Here is a 17,307-nt window from a genome sequence, read left to right on the forward strand (position 1 = left end):
TGTATAAAAGGGCCACATATTTTCCCCTTTGATTTACACAACCTATCCCACACTTTAACAACGGGGAGAAATGGAGAATAAAGAGCTGGAAAGTAATCATTAGAGGCTAGTATCCTTTGCTACGAATGCTAAATCAGCTCAGGTGCAGCCAGTTCCCCAACACAGTGGGCTGAATGGCGCCCATCTGTGTGCAATAAACGTGGCTCACATGTTTTCAGATGGAATGCACGGTCTCTGTAAGTTGATGCATTTAAAGCAAAGACACCACCATGAAGACCAGGGAGCTTTCAAAACAACTCTGGCCCAGAGCAGGGGAGTGGTATACAGGGGTCATCGATAGCCCAGGCCTGTATGGAAGAGTGGCAGAAGGAAGCCATTTCTGAAACAAAATGCAAAATCCCACTTGCACAATTTGCATAAAGGTGTGGCAAAAGACTCAAAAGTGAACTATTCGCCCTAAATGCAAAGCGTTGTCTGGCACAAACCCAACACAGCTCATCAGCCAGGTCGGCATCGCGTTATGGGGGAAGCTCATCAGGGTAGAGGGCAAAACAGACGGAGCCAAATACATGCAAACCCAATGGGAAAACCTGCTGCAATCTGTGAAGACCCAAGACTGGGACAGAGATTCACCCCGAGCACACAGCCAGAGCGACACTGGAGTGTACTAAAAACAACACCGTGAATGTCCTGCAGTGGCCCAGTCAAAGTCCGGACTTGAATCTGATTGAGAAACTGCGGCGAGACTTGATTGCCCTCCACCAATGATCTTCATCCAACTTGATGGAGCTTGAACAATGTTACCAAGAAGAATGGGCGAATGCGCAAAATGGTACAGATTTACCCCAAAGCGGTACTGGGAGAATACTTTTCTAACCAAGACATTTGAGTTTTTTATTTTCAGTAACTTGTTTCATAATAAACATTCACTTGCTTCTTCAAAGTGTTGTGTAAATCAAAGGGGAAAAATCTATTTAAATGCATCCGGATTTCAGGTTGTAACAAAATGTCCAAGAGGGGGTGAATGCTTCCGAAAGCCACTGTATGTGGTCATGTATATTTATAACTATACTTACCTCCTCACAATAACAGACTCTGAACGCCTGGAAAATCCTCCTTAAGTGCATGTTTTGTAATGCATCTATTGCAGCAGCTTCTGTTTAGACTAGAATGACCTCTGACCCCTGACCTCACTCCCTCTTTGCGAGTTTATGCTGTTGAGCTTCGCATGGCTTCTCACTCTTTTGCTTTTAATTGAAGGCATACATACAGTACTCTTATTTCGTGAATAAACATTCTTAAAATAACACGCTTTGTACAAAATCTATTTTCTATATGTGCCGGATTCGGACGCAGAGTAAGAAGCCCTAGAAAAGGAAACCAGATCAAAACATGACTAAAGTTCATAGGATTATGCCATCGGGAGTGCATCTTACCTAGCACGGAAGCAGGGCTGCCTGATGGCCACTCATTCAACAAGAGTCTTCTCCGCTTGGCGGCTTCTGTCCCGGATGTACCAAGAGTCGCTCTTTTCCTCGTTATAATCCACTGATCCTCTCTGCTGGGACCGGGGGCTTTCTTTTCAGGAGACAGCTGGGTATCGGTGTGTGCAAACTGTTTCTTGGATGAAAACCTGGTCATGAACGAGGCCTGGCTCCCGCTCTCACTCGTTTTCGGTTCCTTCTCTGTACTTGCAGGCACTATGCCGTTTCCAGCAGACAGAACATCATACAGTTTCACGGTGCAGAAATTACATTCTCCAATCACAGGGCTTGATTTCTCAGCCTTTGTTTCAGGAGAGCTCATCTTTGTCAGGAATACTCGACACTTCTTTAAGGTTTCTGGGCTCCAGGTACTTTCATCAACATGCTCTTCAGAGTTGTGTAGAGGATCGCTCTGGCTCTTTTGGGGGCTCAAAGTAACTTCTCGAGGCAGGGTGAACAAGTTGGGCGACTCATTTTGTGCCTCTGCAGAAGCTGACCACACTTTCCCCACTGGCTGCGGAAACAGATTTGGTGCACCTTCTTGGTTGTGAGAAAAGCCATCTAGTGGTACTGCTAGAACATGGTCATGTCTTCTCAAGAGTCTCTCTAACATTTTCTTTCTGTGCGTGAATTTGGATTTCAACGGCCAGGGAATATTCCTGATTTTACCAAATCTGAATTTCAGGCGTTTTTGGCAAAAGGTCATTAATGCATTGATTCGCGATCGTGGCAAGGACAGCCGTCTCCGAGCACGAGGCCTCCTGGCCAGGCCCATTTGCTCCCGTGCTTCGAGATGCTGCGCGGGACTCTTGGGGACAGCCTGTGCAAACTTCTTGACATGCTTCCTCAAACGCTCCGCTTGGGGGCTGGGGCAGGCACTCACTATGCTCCTGGCTCTGTAGGGATTGTACTGGACAATTTCAAATGGGTTTCGAGCACTTGAGTTCTTCACGATCGCCAAAGACTGCGTCTCTGTGGTCTGCATGAACCAAGTGCACAGTTTATCGGTGCTGCAGGGCCCCTGAAACAGCATTTTCACAGCAGAAACTGGGTTCCTTGGAAGATTGTTCCGTTTTGCGTGCCGAGGTCTTCCTAGATGGTTCACGTCTGTTTTTCGGCGACACAGTTCTGGTTCTGCCCCGTCTGAAAGCCAGCTGTCTGTCATCTGCTGAATCCTCCTGTTCAGCTCCTCCCGAAGAGCATCCATGGAAGCAGAGGTAGCCCACCACCTGAGCGCCTTATTGGAAGCGAAAATGGAATCCATAGACACCTCGGATAAAAGGCTGAAGTCTTGCGTAGGTCGACTCGTTTTCCCATTCCCTGAAGGTAACATTTCTGAGGTTTCTTTGCTTGGCTCCTCAAGGCTTGGCAACGGTTGTTGTGTAGGTTCATCGCTATCTTTAGTTAGCAACAGTTTCCGAGATCTGCGCAACAAGGCGTTGCTGTATGAGAAGGCGTTCGACGTAGCCACCGAGTGCAGCAAGTGCACTGAAGGCTTCCTCACTCTCACGGAGTATCTAAGTGGCATGGCAGATCTCCTTTTGTTCGCCAACTGGTCATCTGCATCCTCTGACAACTCTTTATGGCAATCACCCGCAGGCGATTTGATTGTCTTAGACTCTTTTGGAGTTTCGGCATCACCTGCGAGGAGTTGCCGCTCCTGGGGGGACATCTTGGTGCGCAAAACTGGCACATCCCGATTCATACGGACCTTCCTCTGCTTCGGGGACACAGTGTTGACGGTGACAGAGATGCCTGAAATTTTAACCTTTGGAGGTCTCCCTAGTCTCCCCCTCCTCCTCATCGCAGCCACTGCCTTGGGGTTGTGACATTTAATGTTGCTGCTTGGATGAGGTACCAAGCCCTTGTCTTTTACAGGCCTGACTAAATTAAAACGGTCATTTTCTACACCTGCCTCTTCACTTGCTTTCGTTCCTCCCAGGCTTCCTCTTGGTTCACAGGTGCCCTCACGCTTCTCTGCTGTTGGTTCAATTTTCAATCTCGTAGCCTCCTGTCGTTCTTTCTTAAAATTCCCGCTGCCTTCTGACACCAGTCTCCTTATCCTTCTGGATCTTCCATACAGTACAGTAACTTTAATATTCCTGTTCGCACTCCCTCCTTCTGTATCCGGTGATGGGGTTGCGGTGTCCTTGGGGGCGGCACGGGCTGCCCTCGGGCCAGTTACAGATGTAGAGCACTCTGCTTTAAGTTTAGGGGGTCTACCAATGGGCCTCTTCACTAGCTTTTCCAACTGGGGACCAAGTTTCTTGGGACGACCAGGTTTCCTTTTCAGAGGGGACTCTTTGCTTGTCATTTCCAGCTCGATGGGGCGTGCTGGCTGCATTGGCTCATCAACCGTGTTACTTTTCAAGAGCTCACACAAGGAACTTGAAGCATCAGTAGTCACGTCTCGTTCTTTCAGGTCTTCCACATCCTCTAGGACCTCACACCCTTGAGCCTGCAGAGGAAGGAGCCCTTCTCTGTGCTCAATCTCTCTTGATGGATTTTCCACGGCTCCGGCTTCTAAAGTTTCCTTGCAAAGCTTGGGCAATTCATCCTGCATAACGCAACCGGAAATGGAGGATTTAAGAGTATACTTGACCTCACCATTTCCACGGATGGGAGAAACGAACATCAGTCGTATTGGACTGCTGTACGGAAAACAAGGTGCATTTCCACTGGACACTAACACAGTTTTGCTGGGAGGTGCACGAGGTGAACTTCTCTTCGAATTTTCGTTACGCGAAACGGAACTTGAATGGTCCTTGACCTGACTGACCGACGACCTCAACCACACTGATGACCTGGGAATTGCTTCACATGGATGCTTCCTCTTTCTTGGGGAACTCCGTCTGGTCTCTCGGCCTTCAGAAGCGGTTTCACTTATTCGCTCAGACTCGGGACACTTTTCAGAGACAGGAGGCCCTTCAGAGACGACATCTGAGGTCTCGGCCGCAGTTTTCTTGTGCAGCCCGGCTGAAACTTCCTCTCCTGAATAAATGGGGGCGACTAGTGGACTATCCTTGGCTTTTGGATGCCGGTCCGTGTCAGCAGATCTCGGAAGGAAAATTGTTTCGGAAAAGCAAGCAGCAAAGTACATTTTCCTAGGCTCGGTAACGTATACAGAAAAACGTTGTGGTGGAACTCGGTTTCTTCTCGATCGGACCATCACCGGACAACTGCTTGTCTGCAAGGGGGGGCACGCTTCGGTTTCAGGATTTTGCTGCTCTTCGGTGGCATCATCACTCTCTGCTCCCATGTCTTCTCCGGAGTCTGCGGGCGTATTTTCCGAGGCGGTTTCATCTTTTTCGCCGTCTTCCTGCCCGTTGGCCACGCTGCTCGTTTCGGGATCAAGCTCTGGGGGATGCTCCACACCTTGTGGTTCAGAAGTCAATGTCTTTTCATTGCCTACATCACTACAAATACCCTCTCTATCTGGAATTAAAGGCAGCTGTTCCAGGTTAGAGGAATGTACAGCTACATCATCTGCTTGGAGATTCTTCTTTCCAGTTTTTTCCGACACAGGACTTCTCCTGAAGAGCAAGCCGTCCAGGCTGGCTATTTCTCTCTTGATCTGTAAGGCCTGTCGGCGTGAGGAGGGAGAATCCGGAGAACACTTTATGGCAATCAGAGTCTCCTGCCTTCTACGGAAACGCGTCTGAATGGGCCTGTTCTCGATACTGGTGTCATGCCGATGAAGGAGCTCTTTCAGGTTATAATCATCATCATTGTCATCGTTGGGCAGGAACGCGGTTATGATTTCTCCCAGGTGGATGTCGTTGCTGCTCTCTGGGCTTTCTTGAGCGGACGAACTCAGACTGGGCTCCGTCTCCAGCGGTTCAATTGTTTTCAGCTTCTCGTTTATTCGCTCCATCAGGTCTTGAATCAGAGCCCCACTCTGGGACGGCTCAAAAAGCCTGGCGGGCTGCGCACAGCACACCGTATCCCTCTCACCGGATGTCGGGGAGTCCTGAACGCTGGCACTTCTCTCTGCGACAGACGCGTCCTGGTCCGAACCCTCCTCCGGCTGGTTCGGCAGAAGCGAGGGAGGCTGGCTGGCGGTCACCTTGCCGTCCGTGTTTGTGCGGAGGGCGCACTGCTCTCCAGTTCTATCGCGGCTTTCATTTGCGATCGGCGAGAGTGGGGGAGGAGAGGGGCTGCTGGGGGGCTCGTAGAGATCGCAGAAGGGGGAGTTTGCAATGCTGGCGACGGGAGTGACGAAGGGACAGTCGTTATAGCCCTGGTACGAACACGGGTACCGCTGAGGAGGGTAGCAACCACAGACGCCGTGGCCGACTATCCCGTTAAGGCAGCCGATCGCCGTGCTTTGGCACGACAAGCAGTGCAGGTGTTTCAGGCAGACGCAGAGGGGAGGCACAGAGTACGTGTTGAGGCGGCACGACTGGACGCAGCACCTGTCCGTCGTCTTGCAGTCGCCGAAACCGTACAGCTCTCGACAGGGCTGCTTCCCCGAGCGAGCGCACACAAGGGGGACGCTCGTGAAATGTCCGTAGGTCCCTTTATTCCCCAGAGCTGAGCTTCTGTAGTCCTCGTATGCGCACCTCAAGAAATGGTACAGCAGCTTCTGGTGGCAAGTACACAGCGACGAGAGGACCAGCTCCAGGGCCGTGCGCTTCACTGCCAGGCCGTCTTCTCTGCTGTGCAAGTGTGTCTGCGGATCTGCGTCAGCTGGCACCTGGGAGCTATATTAAAATAAATAAAGATAAATTACAAAGTAAACAATACAACCGTGCTACAGAGTAATCTCTGCAAAACTGCACCCCAGCATGAGTGATCAATGAATGCGGGTGAGAATATCTGTTTGAGGGATGCATTCAAATTCAACCTGTAGATTAATGTCCTATCTTGCCTGAATGTAATTAGAAATACTTTCATTTTCCTGCAGGTCATTTTTTCAGACAATTTACACCTGAAAATCTATCCTTTTTCTTTCCTCCTTTCTTGTCAGTGTGGCAGCTTTGAGAAATTGAGAATTGCAATGGAGTGCACCTACAAATGTAAACCGAAAGTTTCCTTAGTGAAAAACACGCAGACATGGGCTTCCAGATAAATGTAGCGTAGCTCACAGAAACTCAAAAAGTGTTAAGTTTCTCCCTCAATGGCCTTGTAGGAGAGCGATAACCCAAATCAAACCTGCCATGTATCCTTGCCATTCATTTCCTGAAAATACCATTCTATAGAAGAAACCCCAACAAAAATACTGTCAGCCTCTGTCCAGACTATCACTAAAGATTGCAGTAGACCTCGGACTCCAATTCTGCCCCATTAGCGATGGTCTACTGTTAGCACAACCGGGGTCAACAATTATAGTAGCTTTGGCGAGTCTGAATGACCACTATAGTGATATTTAATTCAAGTGCCATTATGCAAAATTAAAATGACACAAAAGGCAATCTACAAAGAGGATATAAACAGGTCAATGGAAAACAAATGAGTCAGGAGAGGATGATGTCGATCCAATCTAAAAATCTTAAACAATAATGGCGTCACTGGACTATAAAGTTGATTTAATTATAAAATGTTACCATTAGACAACTGTAATGGACCCCCCAGGTCTCGTCTGAAGGCTTAGGGAAGTGGTCATGCATCAAATGAACTCGAGGACCTACCTCTAGGCGTCTGATCCAGCCAAGCTTTTAACTGACAGATGCTTGGCTTTCAAGAGCTTTCCATCAAACTCAACCGTCCAAACGCAAACCTTCACAGTGGAGAAACCGTGCAAACCGTCCTGCAAACTAGCTTTCCAGGGCTCATGGGATGTGATTTACTTTCCCGTTATTTATCCTGTCCCCCAGGAAACCACGAGGCTCTCGACCAGGTTTCTACAGGGCAACTTCAACGCTTCAAAACCCTCTACTACTGCCATTTACCTCACAGGCAAAAGCCTTCAGGTGATGAAGATTAAGATCTGGACAAGCTGTAGCTAGACACTGGCAAGGCAATTCCCCATCTCCAGACAGCACCGTCTGTGTATCTGAATAGGATCTGATCTGAATACAGATAAGCCAGGTTCATGAAGGGCACACAAACAGCTCCTACTGCAGGGACAGATCTTCTACAGCAGCCCCCAGTGCCTGCTGATAGACATTCGCAAGACCACCACACAAATGCAAAGTGAAAAGCATCCATAGCATCTTTATCACTATTAATAGCAAGGAAAATTTGAGCAGTGATAACTTGCCAGCAAGGATAATAAAGTTCTATAGAGAAAATCAAAACACACAGGCTTCTAAGAAAGCTCAGCAATTCTTTTAACAAAATGTAGGCCTACATTATTCAGAATTTAATGTCAGAACTTCAATAATCTGAAGGGATGCATTTTTATTTCCCTCCCTACCCTCTGTGCTGTAACATGCTACATGCTTAGGGCCCATGTTTCATTATATTTGATCACTTTGAATGTTCACTCATTCAAAGGTGTACAATAGACAAAGCAAGACCAAGGGAGGCGATATTAAATGGCAAAGCAGATGCATTAAAAAAAGAGCCAGTTTTGTTGACTAAAGGAGCACTTACTCTCTCACAGGGGCCCGAATCAGACGGCATACACACACTCAGTTTTCACACCGAGTTTTTACTTCTGGTTTTACAATTATGTATTTTGGGATTACTGTAGATAATTAAAAACATTTTATAACTTTGCGTTTCGGAACCTTCACACTTGTTTTGTCTTTATATATATTTCTAAAATGTGCGCTAAGAAATCCACATAACGGTGCCGTGCAAAGTGGTGTGTGAGTTGACAAAATTAAACCAATTGTGGAGGAAAATGTACAACTGAAGTAAATGTAGAATATTAATCACTCGTATATGAAACCCTTTCCCAACCCACAATTCACAAATCACAAACCTATGCCCTATCAGTTTGATTTACAAGTACAGGAAAGTGGCATCTGACAATAAATTAAACTGCAATAGAACACAGCTTTGTACTTTGCACAAGGGTCAAGTCCGAACCCTTAGACTTTAAATACTGCTTTACTTTACATGTTAAAACTTTTTTTGAGAGGAAGCATTTGCTGAAATCCTGCCTTATCAGGCACCTGTTATTCTAAGACTTTGAAATTGATTTCACAATAGTGTTTAAGTGTATAAGGAGTCAGTCATTTGAGCTTTGCAAGAAAAGAAAAAAAAAAAATCCCACCCAACTAAAAACAACTGACTCAGCTCAGGGTTTCTTGGAAGCGTGTTTGGAGTCCTTATCTTGGAGTTATGAAACCCAGACAGATTATCTTTCCTGAAGGAATAGCAAGATGGACTTCACACTAAGTGCTGATAGCCAATCTGCCATTACATCCATTTTATGGAAGTGAGCGATCCCATGCCCTGCTACATCCATCGAATGTGCGGCTGTGCAGTCTGTTTAGATCGTTTTAAATCAATGGCATGTACAGTTCATCATCAATACCGATACAAACCAGTAACTGGCCAATTCTCACTCCGAGGGGCTGACACTGATAGAAACGCAAAAAGCAATGGGATGCTCAAACACGTTTGGGCTCTCCTTTAAATATAGTTCTTTAAGGTGAAATTGGAAGGGCAGGGCAATACGTCCAAGGACATTTATTTGGTGTACAAGTCATTATTGGGGGCAACAGGAATAGCTAAAAACAGTATATTGGCTTGGACCTCAAATGTACTCAAAGCCACTCCAGGTGGTGTCCGTGATTTCCTTGAATCATGTTATTGTTACACACAAAATAACGGGAGTGTGCAAGGCTACCCCGTTGACAAGTATAAACTGTCCTTTGGACCTACGGTCTTGTTTTTTTATGAGCTTGTTTTGAACCAATTACAGAATTCAGCATTTGGTAATCAGTGGTCTTGGGCAAACAGGAGTGCATGTTGATCCAAGGCAAGTTGCACTTCATATTCCCAGATCTAAACCTGAATTAGGCTCCGTCCTGCACTAACTGGGGCTGAACTTCAAATTCCTTTAGTACACCAGGAACTCTGAATAAACAACTTTACATTTCATTTAAACAAACCTGAAATACAAATTACAATAAGTGATTAACAGCAAAACATAGATATATAAAAATCCCAATAATCCTAAAGCTCAGAATATATAGCCTGGGTATAGCATCTAAACACAGGACAGTATTAAGCACTCCAAGAGGTTGAGACACTTCAGAAAGGGACAAATACAGGACATTGAACAGGGGACATTATCATCCAGATCATATTACTCCAATTTGCCGAAATGTTTCTTCATACAGACAGTGCAATTGCTGTAGCTCAGCCACATTTACACCTCCTTTATCATGGTAAACACGTGCTCAAAAGGATTATGACAAACGGCTGGAGCGAGAAATTAAAACGGACAGACCGTCAGGCGAAAAGGCATGCAGCTGGGAGTCTGAGCTTGAGAAGAACGCAGGAAGGCCTAATTGAACAGTGATTTCTACAAGCAGCAAGGCTTTTAGGGTTGGACTCTTTGCAAACAAGACCTGGATGAGAAGTTAGATCATTTTCTTGCCATCGTGATGCTACAGGGAGTGGTAGTTACTATGTGTAAAGCTACAAATCGAGAGAGTCTCCTCTCTGCACAAAAAATATTTAAAACAGTAAGGCGCTGAACACTCTTGGCTCCCCTATTCTAGAAGAAAACATGGCGAGAATGAGAAGCAGGACTCATTTCCATCTTCTAGACTGGACGGATCATGAAATATTTCAAATCCTTTTGCCCAGATCTACAGAAAGCTGCATTAGGTTGGTGCGAGGAATCCACCCATAATCACGAGAACTTTCTCTTTTTTAAATGAGGAGACAGGGAATCGTCATAAATGCCAAATTGTGAGTGAAAAACCAGGACTACAAGGCCCAATCCAGCAAGACCCAGAACATTTTAAGGGTGTGGTCATCAGAAGCCAGTAAAAAAGATCAAGCTGAGGGACAACCTGAACCCCACACCCACAAAGTACAAGATAATTCACTTCAGCATTAGAGTCCTAGTCTTCCAGCGTCGGGGAAAAGAGGGTCCGAGTCAGCCACACCAGAGATGTATAAGAAACCTATCCAGATCTCATTTGAGTGACGTCTCAATATTGTAACATTGTGTAGGTGTAGATAACTTCCACTCCTTTAACAGACATTTCAAATCCAACCACTACAAGTGTTCGTCCGTCAACAAAGATACACTGAATTATTTTTCCAGGAGTCCAATTTGTCATTTGATGTATGTACAGCACACTCAATGAGCCTAACTGCCCATGCTACACCAAAAAAAAAGTCACAGCCCATTTTTAATTTATGTGCAAAAGCATCAAAGTGCTTTAATACAAATTACAAACTATAAACACAGTAACTGAACAATGAAATCCACAGATTTAGATTCTGAACAGCACAAGGGGGAACAAAAATACAGTACATTTACAACACAAGACAGGTTAGGTGTACTAATTAGAAAATATAAATAACCCATGAATAATAGTGCAATTGATTTATGCATAAATAACTAACGACTGAAATCATTTTATGTTAACCAAAAATCAAGGCTGTCACAATATGCAGAGGTTGTGTGACAATGGAAATACTGCAATTAAAAAGGGTTTGTTTTGTTTGGAAACACCTAGAAAGAAAAAAAAAAAAAAGTTTCACGGAAAGATAATTTACAATTGAATATAAAATTGTCAACAACGACCAGAAAATGGTTAAACAACTTTGCCGTGTTAAAAGTTCTAAAAACAGAGGCACTGTATTGTTATACGAAAATGTTTTAGGAAACATTCAAATAAGCTGAAAGAGAGAACATTTAAAAGCAGGCCTCAATCCTCCTCGGCTGACCTCAGTTCACCTGTGTGTAGCTGGGAAAGCTGGTGGCCGTTTAACTGAACAGTAACATGTAAACAAATTTACAAAAACAGTCACGATACTGGGATTAATTCATATCCATGAGTCTGAAGTAGTTCGTGTTTTTTTTCCGATGCTGGACATCAGAAGCTTTTTCTCTTTTCTTTCTAACCGAGATATAGATATAGTTAGTTTGTTTTAGAAAAATTATTAAATGATTCTCAAAATAGCGTGTACAAACATTTCCTAAAATTACAGTGCTGCACAATTTCAGGTCCAGGTCGCCGAACTCGTCGCCAAACCGTACAGCGGACAGGCCGACAGTTCCAGAACGCGAATGTTACACCGACGTGGTTCTCAAAAGCATTTCAATTTCAATTCCGACTAGAAATATTCAATTTCCTAACCCCCCCACCCCCAAATCAAATAAAAAAACAAAAAAAACAAACCAGATTTTCCATAAAAGACATTTTCAAACAGCTGCGATGGCCGACTGCCTGTGGAGTGAAGGGTCACCCTGCCCTGTACATTTGGTTTAAGCAGTATTATCGTTTAACTGAGCATTGTGGTTTTTGGACAAGTCTTGAAATGAGATATACATTAAAAAATAAATACATTAAAAGGAAATAAATTAAAAAAATCACAGCAGCAGTTTTTTTTTTTTCATTTTTTTCTTCTTTTAAGTGAGGTCTTCAGTAGTAGGAGTGAGACAAACCTTCATAAATACAGATTTATAATAAAATATAACCAGCACACATTCACTAAAACTTACCATGGTCAGGCTCATTCTGTGCACATTTCCGACATGCTGTAGGTCGCATTCCACTTACCCATGACACTTTTGCAGAGTTGCGTTAATAGAAAGAAGGGAAGGGGGGGTCCACTTTCTGTTCAAATACAAACTATAAAAAAGTCCTCTACGGTGTGCTCAGATTGAAGCTAATCACGCAGAAATGTAATAACTCAAGTGCTTTTTCTCTTTTTAAACTTCAACCTTGAACTCTTGAGGTGGCTGTCGTTTTCTTTTTGCATTGCTGCATTGAGACGGACGTACAGGCTCGCTGGGGAGCCAGTACCCGGCAGATAGTGTATTCTTTCCTGATAGCTTTGTTCCTTTCATACGGTCCCATGATTTCTCTGTGAGATACTTATCCATCACTATCTCCTTCTTTAGTAGTAAGTCACTTTATTAGTCTGGATTTTCAACCCAGTGTGAAAGCTGCACATAACAATCATTAATGCTCTAAGAAGCTTAAGTTAACTTAAACCTGAATATCTCTGAGTAAATATAAGATTTATACAACTGAAACTGCAGTGAAACATTTCTCTCTGCATACATATATATATATACACATATATATATATACACACACACACACACACACACACGTATAATAAACATACACGCACACACACATGCACACAGTGTGTATATATAAATATATATAAAATGTATATATGCATCTATATATCTATATGTATATATCCACAGTGAAAACCCTGAATAAACTATTTTAAAGGCATGTGTTGCGTTTCTGAAGTGGTTTGAACTCGTCTGTAAAAGCGGTCTCGTCTCGGTTTTGCAGTGTTCAAGTCCAGACTTGTGATGCGGTTTAAAAGGTTTTGGAGCTACTAGTCCCTGAATCGGCGACGCTGAAGAGCCCGGAGTCGGCCATCCGGGGCTTCTTCTTCGGCGGCGTCTTCAGCGTCCCGGATCTCTCCTTCACTTTATACTCCAAAGTGCTGTGAGGTACTCCGTAGATTCCTTGTGCTTTCGAGACGCTCATCTTGCCGCTCATGACCATGGTGATGGCTTCTTCCAGGATCTCGTGGTCGTACTGGCGGTACCGGCCGCGCTTCTTCCGCGGCTGCTTGTCTCGGCGGTCCAGGTCGTCGGCGCTCTCGTCTACCGACCCGTTCTTCAAGTTAAGACACAGCGGAGAGAGGTCCGCCTGCAGGAGGCAGGACTCGATACCCGAGTGAGACAGAGGTACAGAACAGTCCACCTTGTTCTGCTTCGGGAGGATCGTCTTGAGTTTCTGCAGCGCCGTGCCCTCCGGCAGCACCGAGGTTTTAGACACTTGGTACATTACATCCACGAGCCCAGAGAGGTCGGACTGTGACTTGGGCACAGCGTTGACTCGTACCTGAGGGATTTTTAACTGAACAGCAGGATTGTTCGAGTTCTCGGAGTAGAGGCTTTCGTTCTTCTCCTTCAGCTGAGTGACCATCCTCTGCAGAGTGAGTTGGTGGAGGTATGTGGAAGCCGGGGGGAACTTGAACTCAGAGGTCTCCAGGAGGCCGAACTTGCCCTGCTCTGTGTGCTCAGCCTGGGCCCGCGCCCAACTGGCCACCTTCTGCAGGACCAGGTGCGTCTCCCTGCTTTTGGAGAGGCACTCGTCCCCCGCGTCTTGGCTGAAGCTCTTCAGCGCGGCCAGCTTTCCTTCGGATAAGGCTTCTAACTGGAAAAGTAGTTTTTTCTGAGGTATGCCGTAAAGTATGGCTGCTTTGTGAATGTCCAGTGCTCCTGACTGAATGTCTTTCAAGGCTTTGGAAAGCAAGCCTTCCGAAAACTCGGTGCTGCGTTCCACATAGTCCTCTTTCTGCGGTCTCCTAGGTGGATGGAATGAAACGGTGGTAAGCGGACGCATGACAGACTGGCACACAGCTATGGAAGGAAGGGTCCACTCCTTTATTACCGTCCTTGCTTTGGGTAACATCACTGCTCCTCACACTGTTTAAAAGGGTCTCTGAGTTGTGGCGCAAACTGCTTATAGTTTCAAACGCTAGGAGTCCTGGACGGACAGTCTGTCAATCGTGCGGACACTGCTGCTGCTACGGTAGCGCTCCCAGGAGCTTTGGAAAACTCAGCAGAATTTGGGCTTTAATGAATTGCACAGCACGACTCCTGCACTGCCAAGGTTCGGTACCAAAACCTTAGGATAAAGGGAAGCTGTAGGACGCTGCTCGTACTGCTGGTCAGAACTGTGACGTTACCGCTGAACGAGTAATAAAAGAGTCAACCCCTTTGCAACGTGCACGGACAACAGCCACACGTCTCAACACTGGCTTCAGCAGATGAGAAAACAAGAGTTAACAATGAAGCACTCGCGTGTCCTTACACACGATTGGAGGTGGTGCGTGTTTCTTGTGATCAATTAAGCTTTGAGAAGAGATTCGGTAAGCAAATCCACCTGCTCCAGATACAGTTTAGTCCTCAAGCTAGTCTCTCTCCATCAACATCGACACGCAAGACCTAAACTAGGCAGTAGAAGTGACAAAGTGACGGCACTCCCAGTCCCCAAAGACTGCAATTTCCACTGTCTGTCTGTGTCCAAACGATACAATCAAAGCAGCTCAAATCAATCTTTTATCTTTTACAGTTGACTAGCGACCAGAGTGCGTAATACTGCCCCATTGGGATAGAACCCCCCCCCACACACACACACACACACGAGAAACCCTGGATAAACGCTACTCACCCTGAAGCTTTGTGGTTACTGGACGCAGTTGTAGGCGTTGACATTGTGGAGCCAGCACTGTTCTTTTTCGAGAGATCGAGCACGCCATCCGCTACAAAACCATAAAAAGATGGCATTAAAAGAAGGAACTTGTACAGGGAATTGAATTCTATGTAGAAGAGCGATTATAGATGATTTCCAGTGGTTAATCAGATGCTAAATCGAGAGGCACCTACAGGAACAAGACAAGATATTAAAAAGAAGGCTTCAGTCCTGACTGTCGACACTTATTAGCACCTGCGGCCGGTTTGGGGAGGCTGGAAGTGCATTACCTTGTCCAGGATCCAGATGGTTCCGGCTCACAGTGAGGTCTAGGGGCCCGTCCTGATCTTCGGGGAGATGGAGAGTCCTACAGACCGCCTCCACATCCACGGATGAGCCGTTTTTTGCTTCCTGGATCTGGCGGCTCTTTGAAGTGTATTCAATGGCAAACTGGCGGATCATCTTTTTCATTAATTCCTGAGCAACTAAGGGAATGTTCGGATCACAGTTCTGAGGAAGGTCTGGAGGTGGAGAGAAGGGAATGTAAACTTGGGTCAGAAATAAAGAAAACCGAACCTACGCATGTTCTCTCTCACACTCACTCTCAAAAAACCATAAAAGAACACGTAGGGGCCTTCATACAGACTCGGCAGTTAATTAATCACAAATGTTGCACCAAAGAGGTTTCTATATTTGGTATATTCAGCCTAAAGGTTTCAAAGGTAATCAAACATCTATACTTTCACGCACGCATGCAGCACTTTCTCCTTTGAAAACCAGCACCATGAGGCCGGCATGAAGTGAACCAAGCAGCAGTGACAACACTGCATCTGCGTGGTTGTTTACACAGGAAGCGAGGCTGTGACACGCTAGGCTGTTTACACAGGAAGCGAGGCTGTGACACGCTAGGTTGTTTACACAGGAAGCGAGGCTGTGACACGCTAGATTGTTTACACAGGAAGCGAGGCTGCGACATGCAAGTTAAAGACCAGGTAAACCCACCCCTGCCTCTCTGACAGTGCAAGAACAAAGGCAGAAAGCATGGTCGGCTTGTTTGCTGCCGAAACGCGCTGCTTCAGTCTCTTCTACTCAGGGAATGTGGCCAGGCTGTCTCTTTATATTCTCAGTGCAGTGATTTGTTATGGTGACGTTAAGACTGGCCAATTCCCAATCTGTGGGGTTGAAAAAGAAACTGGACAGAGGAAATTACATTCTGCCACTGCCCCCATTTTCAAAAGCTCCTTTCCAGACCTAAGTGAAACCCATCACCTTCGAAGCAAAGCCCGGGAGAAACGGAGGAAATCACGAGCGGGAACAAAGATGTCGACCGCGATGAGTGACCAGCCCTGATCACATACCCTCGTATTGATTTTATCTTGACCACAGGCCTCTTGCATGAGAAGCTGGCGTCGGGATCACGTGACAAATTTCTTTGTGTGAAACGCCTACAGATGAGGGTCTCGTCTCCCTCTTTGAACAAGAGGGACAGAAAGTGCCTCACGTAGGAGGGGACATAAAACACAGATCACGATGCAAGATGACATTTTGCATTTGTTTTTACCTTTCTTTCGAAAGATTGCATGAAGAAATTTGTCTGCTTGGCATTCGATTTTCTCAGTGTTAGACTGGCCCTGAGATGGAGATTCTTCTTGAGTTGGAGTCGACTGCGATGAACCGACAGTGGCAAGATGGTCCTGCGAGAGATGTGAAACCCAGAATGCTTATTAGAGCACATTAGCCCTGAATGAGTGCTTTTGCCCTCCCCCTAAACTGAAATCCGATTTCCAAACCTGGGAGAAAATTCCAGACCTGGAAAAAATACAACACTAAGCTGTTCTGATGGTGCTTCTCTTTCCCTCTCTCTCACGGTACCTTCCCCAGCAGACATGCGCCTCATCCTGCCACGCACGGTTATAAATATCACGCACATCATTCACTGAACTCCTGAAATCTGCGTTCTCCCCTGATTTGACTCGTTAAACTAGAAGCCATGGCCAAATCAACATGTTTATACTAAATAAGTAAAATAATAGCCACTGATAATGTGGAGCTATAATATCTTGCATTATTATAATTATTATTGATTAAGTCACAGTTCATATGTGCTGGGAGGTTATTGTAAGTTGTGATATTTCATACTGTGTATTTGGCAATAATATAAATTCATTTTCAGATGCAGTTACTCCTCTATACTGTGAATATTAAATTGTTAATTGATGTTTTGAACTGTAATTACATTTGGCAATAATAGTCATTTTAAAATGCACAACTGCACTCCCGAAGTGAAGAACCCGCAGTTTAAGGTCCTAAACACGTCTCACTCGAGGCTCCACACACCCTGATCAGCAGCATGTCTGTACATGATTACGCCAGATACACACAGCCAGACTTACATTTAGTTTCTCTACTTGCAGGTTGCAGAACGAACAGCATGTATCCACTGACCAGTCATTTACCACTTCTGGCTCACAGTCTGCATGGAACAAGACAAAACGAGTTATTAAAAT

The 17,307-nt window shown here is 45.4% G+C and overlaps 1 protein-coding gene across 2 annotated transcripts in view; it reads right to left on the bottom strand.

Annotated features, from left to right (window-relative positions):
• lcorl (ligand dependent nuclear receptor corepressor-like) overlaps positions 1 to 17,307 on the bottom strand; it is a 32,071-nt gene that overhangs the window by 1,699 nt on the left and 13,065 nt on the right. The window contains exons 3-7 of one of the 2 annotated variants that reach the window (XM_066718079.1): positions 17,194 to 17,273; positions 16,362 to 16,494; positions 15,091 to 15,321; positions 14,780 to 14,870; positions 1,437 to 6,187 (exon numbers count right to left, since the gene is read on the bottom strand). In XM_066718079.1, the coding sequence (XP_066574176.1) occupies positions 1,437 to 6,187; positions 14,780 to 14,870; positions 15,091 to 15,321; positions 16,362 to 16,494; positions 17,194 to 17,273 (5,286 nt within the window). Of the gene's footprint in view, positions 1 to 1,436; positions 6,188 to 6,217; positions 13,911 to 14,779; positions 14,871 to 15,090; positions 15,322 to 16,361; positions 16,495 to 17,193; positions 17,274 to 17,307 lie in introns of those variants that run through there. The other variant, XM_066718080.1, reaches the window with a different exon arrangement.

The sequence above is a fragment of the Amia ocellicauda genome, chromosome 12 (assembly GCF_036373705.1).
Source record: "Amia ocellicauda isolate fAmiCal2 chromosome 12, fAmiCal2.hap1, whole genome shotgun sequence".
In the NCBI taxonomy this organism is placed as follows: Eukaryota; Metazoa; Chordata; class Actinopteri; order Amiiformes; family Amiidae; genus Amia; species Amia ocellicauda.